We start from the raw sequence: 13,631 nt of genomic DNA, 5'->3' as shown, positions 1-13,631 counted from the left end.
ACAACTTATTTCCTGTTTTGTAAAAAAAAAAAAAAAAAAAACGACCCATTTTAGGAAATGCGTTTGAGAAGTTGTGCTATAGGGTGAATATTTAATTTGTGCTATAAGGTATCATTTAGAGTGGAACCATGGATCCTGAGATTTTACCAAACAACTCTGCTCAACCAGCGAGGAGATCGACAAGGCAATCGATGAAAGGTTTGTCAGCCAGGCTGCTACCCTAATCCTATCTACATAACCGAGCTAGCTAGCCAGTCTTCCGTTTCCTCTAGCTGTTTCCGCAAACTAGATAACACACCCACAAAGTAAAAATTGACTATATCGTAAAAATGCATGAAAACAAACATTTGCTAGTTAACACGATGTTTTAACATGTTAGTTAGCTAGTTAACTTAGCTATCTCTTTATTAGCATTTATTAAAATAATTAACATGGTCCTCATTAAATAGCCTAACCGGAGCTAACGTTTCTCATTCATTACAAACTTAGCCTTTCCGATTTAATTAGTTATGAGTTAACTAGCTAAGTTAATGGTTAACCAGTCAATAATTTGGAAGTCAGCAGTCCGATATATCCAGCTTGGATGTAACTTTTAGCTGACGTTATTGTCACTCACTAAACTCCTTTTCTCGCCCTTCCAGCAGTTACTTTAGAGTTGGCACCCAGAGGTCCGCTGAAGAGGAGGAGGGAAGAGATCAAGCTCCCATCCACACCTGTCAATGGCTCCATGGAGGACGATGGTAAAAGTCAATAGGCTACTAGTCGTAAAGGCTTGCGGAGGTTAAACAGATGATTGAGATTGTAGTACTTCTTTATCTACTGCTTTCCTTTCCCAACTCAGAGTCCCCTGGCAAGAAGAATAAGTCAGAGATTGGAGTGGCAGGGGATGGCAGTTGTGATGAGGATGAGATGGATGTCCAGGAGACCACTGGGGATGAAGATCTGGACTCGGAGCAGAACGAGGAACAGGAGATGAGTGCAGAGGAAGACTCCTCCCATCACAATGTCACACAGCATAAACGTGAGTTTAGGAGGACCACATTACCGTTCACCCCAACCCAACCAAATTCACAAATAGGAAACATAACTGATTCTTGATGCTATTTTTCCTTAGCCCACTTAAAGGTGCAGTATGCAAAAATCGCTCCACCATTTCCTGGTTGAAAAAACTAGTTTGCCTAATTTCAGTTTGTGACAAAAAAAAAGCAGTTATAGTGTAGAGAATCATAGTATCATCTAAACTGCTATGAAATATAATTTCAATAACCACAAATATTGTATATTCAGCTGTTTGAAGCTGGTGTACAAACCCCAAAGTAAAAGACACACACACACACACACACACAAAAACGTAATAACGGGAAGCATAGAAATGCTTTCATTGGGGAAGACAGATCTATAACTCACATTTCTATGTGATTTTGATTGGTATGCCCAAAAAGTTACATATTGCAGCTTTAATGGTGCATTCTAGGCTTGATGGTTGTCCTGTGGCTTACCCATCCTGTAACAGGTCCCTTTGATACAACTTTGATGGGGCACATGAATGTGAACATACCGAAGACGGTCGGTGTTGGCTCCCAAGAGATTGTAGATCCCAGGTTGTACCTACTGAGTCGCAGTTCCATTCATACAACCGAGGAGCTGAAAACAGATCTGTTTAAAACCAAGAGAAGTAGGACCTAATTTTAACTTGTAATCTTAACGATCTCTAAAGATCAGAGAATATCAAACTGAGATTTTTCTCTAAAGGGCTTTTCATGTGTTTTGTTTTCAGTGGAAATGTCAAGAAGAGCTGCGTCTGGTACCAAGCCTGCAACCCAACTCAGACCCCTGGAGAACCGACCAGAGGTTTTGATTTACAAGACTAGCAGCATGGCACAGTACAAGGAGAATATGGAGAGGAAAGGCAAAAAAACTGGTAAGAGGACAGAGCTAATGTAGTTTTCCTAGTCAATCTAAAGTGTTGTGTATTTTAACATTGTCCTCTGTGTAGGATTGCCCAGCGCTAACCATTATAGCATGAGAGGTTACCCCACCTCTGAAGAGTCCTACACATCGAGCTGTCGGGTGAACAATATTCCTACTCGAAAACAAACTACCAAACTCAGAAAACAAGGTACCGTTATGTAAACTGGTGCAGTTTTATTGAGGAAGTAGTGTTTGAGATTATTTCAGTATTATTTCAATATGAATATTCTTCTATTTTAAGATATTAAGAAATCAGCTGTTATCAAGGCAATTCCTGGGAAAGCTTTTGGGGGTAAGTTAAAAAATGTATATATTTTTTAAAAATCTCTCCTTGAATTGTCTTAAAGTAGGAGTCATTTTAATATTATTTATATTTGCATTTGTTTCTGGAATTAAACATGGTCATCTTCTCATCCCTGCAGGGTACATGTGGAAACTGTGTCAGGCTCTGGTGCTGCTTGTCTCTGGTGTTCTGGGTCTCCTGGCCTACCAGCACTTCTCACTGCCCTTCGGGCCTTCAGGGGGTGGAGATCATCCAGCCTGGCCTGTGAGAGAGGGGAAGTTTGTTTCTCAGTTATCTGCTCTGGAGGCCATGTTCCCCAGTCAGCACTCTGAGCTGTGGAGGAGGAGCAGGATCCACCTGGAGAGGCACCTCCAGATGGCCCGGCCAACGGAGCCAGTCAGCCTGATGCTGACAGCAGGCCGCAGGGGGGAGAAGACGCTGCACTGCCTTGCCCTGCATCTGGCCTCCGCCTTCTCCTCTGCCCTCAACGCCTCCTCCATCCACATCGACGGGGCCAGCAAGGCTGGCCAGGACAGCGACCAGGTCAAGCTGGACATCGACACCCAGCTGGGGGAAGCCTTCGAGGGGGACCAGCCCGTAGCCGTCATCCACCGCTTTGAGGAGCTGCCCCCGGGTTCCACGATCATATTCTACCGCTACTGTGACCACGAGAACGCAGCCTACAAAGAGGTGTTCCTGCTCTTCACCGTGCTGCTGCCTGAGGAGGAGTTAGGGAAGGAGCTCAGTCTGAATGAGGTTGAGGAGAGGGTCCAGGATTATATTACAGACACCTTTGTGGAAAGTAACAGCTCAGACAAGCCTGGTTCCTATAATCGGATGGACCTGGACAAGCTGAGTGGACTATGGAGCCGTATCTCCCACCTGGTCCTGCCTGTGGCAGTAGAGGAGAGGATAGAGCAGGGAGGATGCATGGACTGAACTGGCAGCTACAGGAGACGTCTGGCTAGGTAGGAGCAGGCTCGCTGGGCTGGGCTCCTCTCCGTCTTTATGGAGCTCTGGAGAAGCTGTGGCTCTGTAGCTGAGGGGTGATGGTATGAAGACACACCCAGGTGCTCTGTGGGGTTTTTAGACTTCACAGGTGAACTCTAGGACCTAGAGGTGATATCTTCCAGAGGTCATATGCTCTTAATAGAGATTTCTATGCTGACAGATCCAAACCAACATTTAATATTCAGCCCAACTGCACTGTTTAGTTTTAACTGAGATGTCCTCTCTTTCTGGTCCTCTTGTCATATTTCTGATCATTTCACAACTGCCAGCTGCTGTAATTACAGAGTGGCGGTCTGGGTTGAGGAATCGGGAAGTAATTACAGAGTGACGGTCTGGGTTGAGGAATCGGGAAGTAATTACAGAGTGACGGTCTGGGTTGAGGACATCAGTTTGTTGTGGGTGGTTTTTATTTCAGACCCAAAGTTTGCTTTATAGGGAAGATGTACAGCATTGATTTTTATAATATGATGTCTAATTTCACGTTTTTCTTGTTTTGTCTTTTCTACTGAAAATGAAATGAAATCGTTACCTTGAAAAAAAGAAATTCCTTTTGCTATTCAATTTAAAGTGTTTTGTTGCTGCATGAAATTGAATCTGAGTCTAAATTCCAGGATTTCACCACTGATCCACGCATTGGTAAAATGACTAACTGAGTTCCTTTTCTGCTGTTCAACACTCATGTATACATATTTAAAAAATATCATTTCAATACCTCCATTCCCTGCATATTTGGCTGAAATGTCTTGCACTAATTCTCTGGTTTTACATTTTCAACCAACCAGCTCACCTCGAGGATTGGCAGACATGAAGACGGAAATAATCGTAATTTGGGATGCTGCGTTAGGTTTGTCTCTCTCTATCTCTCTCGCTCTCTCTCTGTCTGTGTCTCTGTGTGTGTGTGTGTGTGTGTGTGTGTGTGTGTGTGTGTGTGTGTGTGTGTGTTATAGTGTAGTATTTGCTTAATGAAAAATATTATTAGATGACTATATTGGAAATATTTTGAAATAATTGTTAAGTGGTAGTTCTATTTTTATAGGACAAGTTGGACAGGGAGGGGGGGGGGTTACAGAGAAGAGATGTTGAATATTATATTTTTCACACGTAAATTCCAATAATTCTGTGAGGAGAGGGATCGCTGTAATTTATCAGAGATTCTTAGATTAATCATTAAGGGGATCAGATTCTTACTGCTATGATGCTTTTTTTTTTTTTTCAAAATGCTTGTGTGTCTTAATGAAGTAAACAATTCTAGATTATTCCAGAATAAGTGTTGGCATTATTTAGCAGTATAATCTGAACTGATTGAAACAGTCAATCAAAAAATGGATATTACATAACTGGTATTGCCAGTCAGACATTGTGCCTTTTTTATAGAATATTTTAATTGGTGAGATTTAGATTATATTTGATACGTTGTACCAAATTACTCGGTGATGAAGATGAATATTGAACCAAGTAATTGAACAACAATGTCCCAGAACCAACTATTTTCTTTCCACTGAGAAATATTTTCTAGTTTATGCTCTGTTGTTGTAACTAAGATATTTTGTATTGCTTTCCCCTGAATAAGTATGTTCTCTTTGATTTGGTTTGGTTGTCCTATAATAATAAAAAACATTTTAATAGTTGCTTATTGACTTTATTAATCTGAGGGGATATGTTTTTCTTAGCTTGAGGAACAAAGTTATGGTGTCATGATACGATTATTCACATGTTATCCACAGGGAAGCACTTCCAAGAGCGTTACTAGTGGTCTTTTTGCAGGAAGTCTCTTGATTTTATATTATCTGTGGGCAGTTCCCCTCACTAATGGGCTGGTAATGATGGCTTATTTTTAGAATCGCTCATTGAGGTTTGAGTGTCAAAAGGAAGAGCTGAATGTCAAATATGTGAACACTTGAACAGTGACATCGGTAGAAAATAAACTGTCTTTCCCTGAATAAAACCTACTGTATCTTGTGGAGTAACAGAACAACAGACAATCTTCCAAGGCAGTTACCGAAAGGGGATTTTTCTCAACTGACATCCTATGGCGACGTTATCGTAACCTCATTTAACTTTGTGACTCTTGTACATGTTGTGATATCACGCACTGTGACAGCCCTATTCTCATCCACCAGTTGACTCAGTTGACTCATCCAGCAGTTATCCTGTGAGTAAGGTTATGACAGCCCTATTCTCATCCACCAGTTGACTCTTTCTCTAGCAGTTATCCTGTGGGTAGGGTTATGACAGCCCTATTCTCATCCACCAGTTGACTCTTTCTCTAGCAGTTATCCTGTGGGTAGGGTTATGACAGCCCTATTCTCATCCACCAGTTGACTCTTTCTCTAGCAGTTATCCTGTGGGTAGGGTTATGGCAGCCCTACCTCCAGAACCAATCTTTGGGAACAGGAGGCTTTCAATGATAGAGGTTAAAACTAAACTTGGTGGGGCCTTCCGAGTGGCGCAGCGGTCTAAGGCACTGCATCGCAGTGTTGTACCCTCACTACAGCCTGGGGTTCGATCCCAGGCTATGTCAGAACCGGCCGTGACCGGGAGTCCCATAGGGCGATGCACAATTGGCCCTGCGTCGTCCTGGTGAAGGGAGAGTTTTCCCTTGGTTCATCGCGCTCTAGCGACTCCTTGTGGCGGGCCGGGCTCCTGCAGGCTGACTTCAGTTGTCAGTAGAACGGTGTTTCCTCCGACACATTGGTGCGGCTGGCATCCGAGTCAAGCGAGCGGGTGTTAAGAAGCATGGCTTGGCGGGTCATGTTTTCGGAGGATGCATGACTTGCCGCTCCCCTCTCCCGAGCTCATTGAAGAGTTGCCGCAATGAGACTATCACAAAAAGCGGTAAAAAAAACCTGACCTTGGTGTTGAGTAGAAAGTAGAAACAATAGCTGTTCTCATAAGATGTTTCCTGTTGATAAGGCAAAAATAAACAGAAACATGCTGATGTTGAAGGAGGAAGACATTTTAATAAATCAAGACTTTGTGTAAAACTCTGGTCATTATATTTCTGCTCCACTGGTTTAAATATGTATTACAAAACAAAAATATCTGTCCTTCACCCTTATCTAAGGGGTCAGAGGTCATGTTTGAGTTTCCGCACCATTGACTGTTTATGAAGGGGCTGTGAAATTAGGTAACACTTTATTTATTCAACAAGCCTATCACAGAAATGACTTTATTGTAGAATGTTCCTTTGAAAATAATATTTAGAATTTTTCTGAGGTTGGGTCCCGATTATTAACTACCCAGGAGACTCTTTTTATGGAATAGTTACACCCCACCAGATATGGAAAGCCATATTTCTATTTAATGGTGGCCTAGGAACAGTGGGTTAACTGCCTGTTCAGGGGCAGAATGACAGATTTGTACCTTGTCAGCGCGGGGATTTGAACTTGCAACTTTCCGGTTACTAGTCCACCGCTCTAACCACTAGGCTACCCTGCCACCCCAACTGACTTAAAGGTTAAATAAACATTTTTTTTAATCATCCGGTTTGATAGAGGGGATCTCCAGCCTCTTGTTTTAACCTGTCCATCACTTTCCTTCTCAGTAAGGCTGTTTCCCTGTTGATTAGGTTGTTGAATTAATGTCATGATAGACTCCTATATTAAATCTACTCATTTACCTCAGATCTCAAAAGAGTGTTTTAGTTGTTTTGTCTGAACATGAAACAACCCAAACAGATAATTTGCGTTACTCCTTTTCCTGTTAATTAAAATTAGGCCAGACAAATTCTAAATATTATTTCAATATTTTTATTCTTTAGATTATGAAATATGCTCATCTGTGCCATCTGAAAGATTATCATTTCTACATAAGAGATTAATTTAACTTTATTTTTTTACAAAATTGCAAAACATTTGAACAAAAACACAGCCATTGTTATTCTGTATGTTATATCAGTGTGTGTATGTTTGTGTGTGTCTACAGATTAAAACATGTCCCAATGTCATTGTTCCTGGGTTTGCGTGTGAGGATGTTGGCAGGCCTGGGAAGACAGGAAGGAGTCTGCTGAAGAGTGCCCTGCAGTGGGGCCAAGAACTGCCTGGCCTGCTGTAGAGTGTATGAACTGACGTGAATTCCCCCTCATCTCAGTCGTCAGTTCCACTGGAGCTCTTGCAGACTACAGTCACAGGAGACTACTGAAGAGGACAATGGAGTACCTGCAATCCTATCACTGTTTACTCTGCTACCTTCTGCTGGCTCTTAGAGGTACCCATCCTCCATTCTACTTTTTCTTAAATACATGTATTAACAATAATGTAATAACTAATTTAAGATTTTTGTAAAACAAAGATATCTATAAGCCTGTAAAAAAAAAATCCATATTCAATACACCATGTAATTTACTGTTGCCGGTTATAACTTTTATTTAGATCCTGCACTCTGTGCTAAAGAGATCACTGTTAGCCCAGCCAAACCCGTTGTCAAGGTGGGAGATGCTGTGACCTTGATCTGTGAGACAACCTGCTCCCAAGGCAAACCACGCTGGATGAAACTAGACGAGAGCGATGTCACTCAGAATACCACAAAAAACAGAAGTTATCTCCATATTGCAGACGTACACCCGAATCACGAGGGAAAGTATACCTGCACAGCAGAAAAATGTAGGACACAGAGGAAGGAAACAATCCAGCTCAGAGTTTACTGTAAGTTCACTGACCTGGGATCATTTATGTAGGTCCATGGGTTTCAAAGTCGGCTTCTCTACCCCTTAATGATTACATATCGGCTCAGATACTCTCTTCTCTACCCCTTAATGATTACATATCAGATACTCTCTTCTCTACCCCTTAATGATTACATATCGGCTAGTTAAAGTTACTCTCTTCTCTACCCCTTAATGATTACATATCGGCTCAGATACTCTCTGCTCTACCCCTTAATGATTACATATCGGCTAGTTAAAGTTACTCTCTTCTCTACCCCTTAATGATTACATATCGGCTAATTAAAGTTACTCTTTTCTCTACCCCTTGATGATTACATATCGGCTCAGATACTCTCTTCTCTACCCCTTGATGATTACATATCGGCTCAGATACTCTCTTCTCTACCCCTTGATGATTACATATCGGCTCAGATACTCTCTTCTCTACCCCTTAATGATTACATATCGGTTAGTTAAAGTTAATCTCTTCTCTACCCCTTAATGGTTACATATCGGCTCAGATACTCTCTTCTCTACCCCTTAATGATTACATATCGGCTAGTTAAAGTTACTCTCTTCTCTACCCCTTAATGATTACATATCGGCTCAGATACTCTCTTCTCTATCCCTTAATGATTATCTCTTCTCTACCCCTTAATGATTACATATCGGCTAGTTAAAGTTACTCTCTTCTCTACCCCTTAATGATTACATATCGGCTCAGATACTCTCTTCTCTACCCCTTAATGATTACATATCGGCTAGTTAAAGTTGCTCTCTTCTCTACCCCTTAATGATTACATATTGGCTCAGATACTCTCTGCTCTACCCCTTAATGATTACATATCGGCTAGTTAAAGTTACTCTCTTCTCTACCCCTTAATGATTACATATCGGCTAATTAAAGTTACTCTTTTCTCTACCCCTTGATGATTACATATCGGCTCAGATACTCTCTTCTCTACCCCTTGATGATTACATATCGGCTCAGATACTCTCTTCTCTACCCCTTGATGATTACATATCGGCTCAGATACTCTCTTCTCTACCCCTTAATGATTACATATCGGCTAGTTAAAGTTAATCTCTTCTCTACCCCTTAATGGTTACATATCGGCTCAGATACTCTCTTCTCTACCCCTTAATGATTACATATTGGCTAGTTAAAGTTACTCTCTTCTCTACCCCTTAATGGTTACATATCGGCTCAGATACTCTCTTCTCTACCCCTTAATGATTACATATCGGCTCAGATACTCTCTTCTCTACCCCTTAATGATTACATATCGGCTCAGATACTCTCTTCTCTACCTCTTGATGATTACATATCAGCTCAGATACTCTCTTCTCTACCCCTTGATGATTACATATCGGCTCAGATACTCTCTTCTCTACCCCTTGATGATTACATATCGGCTCAGATACTCTCTTCTCTACGCCTTAATGATTACATATCAGCTAGTTAAAGTTACTCTCTTCTCTACCCCTTAATGGTTACATATCGGCTCAGATACTCTCTTCTCTACCCCTTAATGATTACATATCGGCTCAGATACTCTCTTCTCTACCCCTTGATGATTACATATCAGCTCAGATACTCTCTTCTCTACCCCTTGATGATTACATATCGGCTCAGATACTCTCTTCTCTACCCCTTGATGATTACATATCGGCTCAGATACTCTCTTCTCTACGCCTTAATGATTACATATCAGCTAGTTAAAGTTACTCTCTTCTCTACCCCTTAATGATTACATATCGGCTCAGATACTCTCTTCTCTACCCCTTAATGATTACATATCGGCTAGTTAAAGTTACTCTCTTCTCTACCCCTTAATGATTACATATCGGCTCAGATACTCTCTTCTCTACCCCTTAATGATTACATATCGGCTAGTTAAAGTTATTCTCTTCTCTACCCCTTAATGATTACATATCGGCTCAGATACTCTCTTCTCTACCCCTTAATGATTACATATCGGCTCAGATACTCTCTTCTCTACCCCTTGATGATTACATATCGGCTCAGATACTCTCTTCTCTACCCCTTGATGATTACATTTCGGCTAGTTAAAGTTACTCTCTTCTCTACCCCTTAATGATTACATATCGGCTAGTTAAAGTTACTCTCTTCTGTACCCCTTAATGATTACATATCGGCTAGTTAAAGTTACTCTCTTCTCTACCCCTTAATGATTACATATCGGCTAATTAAAGTTACTCTTTTCTCTACCCCTTGATGATTACATATCGGCTCAGATACTCTCTTCTCTACCCCTTGATGATTACATATCGGCTCAGATACTCTCTTCTCTACCCCTTAATGATTACATATCGGCTAGTTAAAGTTACTCTCTTCTCTACCCCTTAATGATTACATATCGGCTAGTTAAAGTTACTCTCTTCTCTACCCCTTAATGATTACATATCGGCTAATTAAAGTTACTCTTTTCTCTACCCCTTGATGATTACATATCGGCTCAGATACTCTCTTCTCTACCCCTTGATGATTACATATCGGCTCAGATACTCTCTTCTCTACCCCTTGATGATTACATATCGGCTCAGATACTCTCTTCTCTACCCCTTAATGATTACATATCGGTTAGTTAAAGTTAATCTCTTCTCTACCCCTTAATGGTTACATATCGGCTCAGATACTCTCTTCTCTACCCCTTAATGATTACATATCGGCTAGTTAAAGTTACTCTCTTCTCTACCCCTTAATGATTACATATCGGCTCAGATACTCTCTTCTCTACCCCTTAATGATTACATATCGGCTCAGATACTCTCTTCTCTATCCCTTAATGATTATCTCTTCTCTACCCCTTAATGATTACATATCGGCTAGTTAAAGTTACTCTCTTCTCTACCCCTTAATGATTACATATTGGCTCAGATACTCTCTGCTCTACCCCTTAATGATTACATATCGGCTAGTTAAAGTTACTCTCTTCTCTACCCCTTAATGATTACATATCGGCTAATTAAAGTTACTCTTTTCTCTACCCCTTGATGATTACATATCGGCTCAGATACTCTCTTCTCTACCCCTTGATGATTACATATCGGCTCAGATACTCTCTTCTCTACCCCTTGATGATTACATATCGGCTCAGATACTCTCTTCTCTACCCCTTAATGATTACATATCGGTTAGTTAAAGTTAATCTCTTCTCTACCCCTTAATGGTTACATATCGGCTCAGATACTCTCTTCTCTACCCCTTAATGATTACATATCGGCTAGTTAAAGTTACTCTCTTCTCTACCCCTTAATGATTACATATCGGCTCAGATACTCTCTTCTCTACCCCTTAATGATTACATATCGGCTCAGATACTCTCTTCTCTATCCCTTAATGATTATCTCTTCTCTACCCCTTAATGATTACATATCGGCTAGTTAAAGTTACTCTCTTCTCTACCCCTTAATGATTACATATCGGCTCAGATACTCTCTTCTCTACCCCTTAATGATTACATATCGGCTAGTTAAAGTTACTCTCTTCTCTACCCCTTAATGATTACATATTGGCTCAGATACTCTCTGCTCTACCCCTTAATGATTACATATCGGCTAGTTAAAGTTACTCTCTTCTCTACCCCTTAATGATTACATATCGGCTAATTAAAGTTACTCTTTTCTCTACCCCTTGATGATTACATATCGGCTCAGATACTCTCTTCTCTACCCCTTGATGATTACATATCGGCTCAGATACTCTCTTCTCTACCCCTTGATGATTACATATCGGCTCAGATACTCTCTTCTCTACCCCTTAATGATTACATATCGGCTCAGATACTCTCTTCTCTACCCCTTGATGATTACATATCAGCTCAGATACTCTCTTCTCTACCCCTTGATGATTACATATCGGCTCAGATACTGTCTTCTCTACCCCTTGATGATTACATATCGGCTCAGATACTCTCTTCTCTACGCCTTAATGATTACATATCAGCTAGTTAAAGTTACTCTCTTCTCTACCCCTTAATGATTACATATCGGCTCAGATACTCTCTTCTCTACCCCTTAATGATTACATATCGGCTAGTTAAAGTTACTCTCTTCTCTACCCCTTAATGATTACATATCGGCTCAGATACTCTCTTCTCTATCCCTTAATGATTATCTCTTCTCTACCCCTTAATGATTACATATCGGCTAGTTAAAGTTACTCTCTTCTCTACCCCTTAATGATTACATATCGGCTCAGATACTCTCTTCTCTACCCCTTAATGATTACATATCGGCTAGTTAAAGTTACTCTCTTCTCTACCCCTTAATGATTACATATTGGCTCAGATACTCTCTGCTCTACCCCTTAATGATTACATATCGGCTAGTTAAAGTTACTCTCTTCTCTACCCCTTAATGATTACATATCGGCTAATTAAAGTTACTCTTTTCTCTACCCCTTGATGATTACATATCGGCTCAGATACTCTCTTCTCTACCCCTTGATGATTACATATCGGCTCAGATACTCTCTTCTCTACCCCTTGATGATTACATATCGGCTCAGATACTCTCTTCTCTACCCCTTAATGATTACATATCGGTTAGTTAAAGTTAATCTCTTCTCTACCCCTTAATGGTTACATATCGGCTCAGATACTCTCTTCTCTACCCCTTAATGATTACATATCGGCTAGTTAAAGTTACTCTCTTCTCTACCCCTTAATGATTACATATCGGCTCAGATACTCTCTTCTCTACCCCTTAATGATTACATATCGGCTCAGATACTCTCTTCTCTATCCCTTAATGATTATCTCTTCTCTACCCCTTAATGATTACATATCGGCTAGTTAAAGTTACTCTCTTCTCTACCCCTTAATGATTACATATCGGCTCAGATACTCTCTTCTCTACCCCTTAATGATTACATATCGGCTAGTTAAAGTTACTCTCTTCTCTACCCCTTAATGATTACATATTGGCTCAGATACTCTCTGCTCTACCCCTTAATGATTACATATCGGCTAGTTAAAGTTACTCTCTTCTCTACCCCTTAATGATTACATATCGGCTAATTAAAGTTACTCTTTTCTCTACCCCTTGATGATTACATATCGGCTCAGATACTCTCTTCTCTACCCCTTGATGATTACATATCGGCTCAGATACTCTCTTCTCTACCCCTTGATGATTACATATCGGCTCAGATACTCTCTTCTCTACCCCTTAATGATTACATATCGGCTCAGATACTCTCTTCTCTACCCCTTGATGATTACATATCAGCTCAGATACTCTCTTCTCTACCCCTTGATGATTACATATCGGCTCAGATACTGTCTTCTCTACCCCTTGATGATTACATATCGGCTCAGATACTCTCTTCTCTACGCCTTAATGATTACATATCAGCTAGTTAAAGTTACTCTCTTCTCTACCCCTTAATGATTACATATCGGCTCAGATACTCTCTTCTCTACCCCTTAATGATTACATATCGGCTAGTTAAAGTTACTCTCTTCTCTACCCCTTAATGATTACATATCGGCTCAGATACTCTCTTCTCTACCCCTTAATGATTACATATCGGCTAGTTAAAGTTATTCTCTTCTCTACCCCTTAATGATTACATATCGGCTCAGATACTCTCTTCTCTACCCCTTAATGATTACATATCGGCTCAGATACTCTCTTCTCTACCCCTTGATGATTACATATCGGCTCAGATACTCTCTTCTCTACCCCTTGATG

At 40.6% G+C, this 13,631-nt stretch overlaps 2 protein-coding genes across 16 annotated transcripts in view; both read left to right on the top strand.

The window, feature by feature from the left end:
• Positions 1 to 3,631, top strand: LOC139409556 (torsin-1A-interacting protein 2-like). 2 transcript variants are annotated; one of them, XM_071154872.1, is made up of 8 exons: positions 1 to 198; positions 645 to 740; positions 842 to 1,021; positions 1,514 to 1,675; positions 1,778 to 1,921; positions 1,997 to 2,119; positions 2,213 to 2,263; positions 2,394 to 3,631. In XM_071154872.1, exons 1-8 carry the CDS (start codon positions 129 to 131, stop codon positions 3,191 to 3,193), a joined length of 1,626 nt encoding a protein of 541 aa, XP_071010973.1. In that variant the 5' UTR covers positions 1 to 128; the 3' UTR covers positions 3,194 to 3,631. The 2 variants fall into 2 exon arrangements, with proteins under 2 accessions (XP_071010973.1, XP_071010972.1); XM_071154871.1 differs by having other exon boundaries at positions 15 to 198; positions 642 to 740.
• LOC139409557 (uncharacterized) overlaps positions 3,624 to 13,631 on the top strand; it is a 27,376-nt gene continuing 17,368 nt past the window's right edge. For 11 of the 14 annotated variants that reach the window (XR_011634418.1, XM_071154886.1, XM_071154884.1 and 8 more), the window contains exons 1-2: positions 7,190 to 7,471; positions 7,636 to 7,908. Coding sequence is in view for 13 of the 14 variants with exons in the window: in XM_071154886.1 (XP_071010987.1) it covers positions 7,414 to 7,471; positions 7,636 to 7,908 (331 nt within the window). In the remaining variant the exon portion in view is untranslated. Of the gene's footprint in view, positions 3,902 to 4,047; positions 4,110 to 7,189; positions 7,472 to 7,635; positions 7,909 to 13,631 lie in introns of those variants that run through there. The other 3 variants (XM_071154874.1, XM_071154883.1, XM_071154880.1) reach the window with 3 other exon arrangements.

The sequence above is a fragment of the Oncorhynchus clarkii genome, chromosome 5, assembly GCF_045791955.1.
Source record: "Oncorhynchus clarkii lewisi isolate Uvic-CL-2024 chromosome 5, UVic_Ocla_1.0, whole genome shotgun sequence".
Lineage (NCBI taxonomy): Eukaryota > Metazoa > Chordata > Actinopteri > Salmoniformes > Salmonidae > Oncorhynchus > Oncorhynchus clarkii.
Note: the sequence above shows the minus strand (reverse complement) of the source record. Positions and strands in the feature narration are given on the sequence as shown.

Excerpts from the sequence above, each read along its gene's own strand:
- LOC139409556 (XM_071154871.1), top strand. The coding sequence starts at position 129 with ATGGATCCTGAGATTTTACCAAACAACTCTGCTCAACCAGCGAGGAGA. Across the intron at positions 741-841 it reads TGGCTCCATGGAGGACGATG|AGTCCCCTGGCAAGAAGAAT; the intron begins GTAAAAGTCAAT and ends TTCCCAACTCAG. Across the intron at positions 2,264-2,393 it reads TCCTGGGAAAGCTTTTGGGG|GGTACATGTGGAAACTGTGT; the intron begins GTAAGTTAAAAA and ends TCATCCCTGCAG.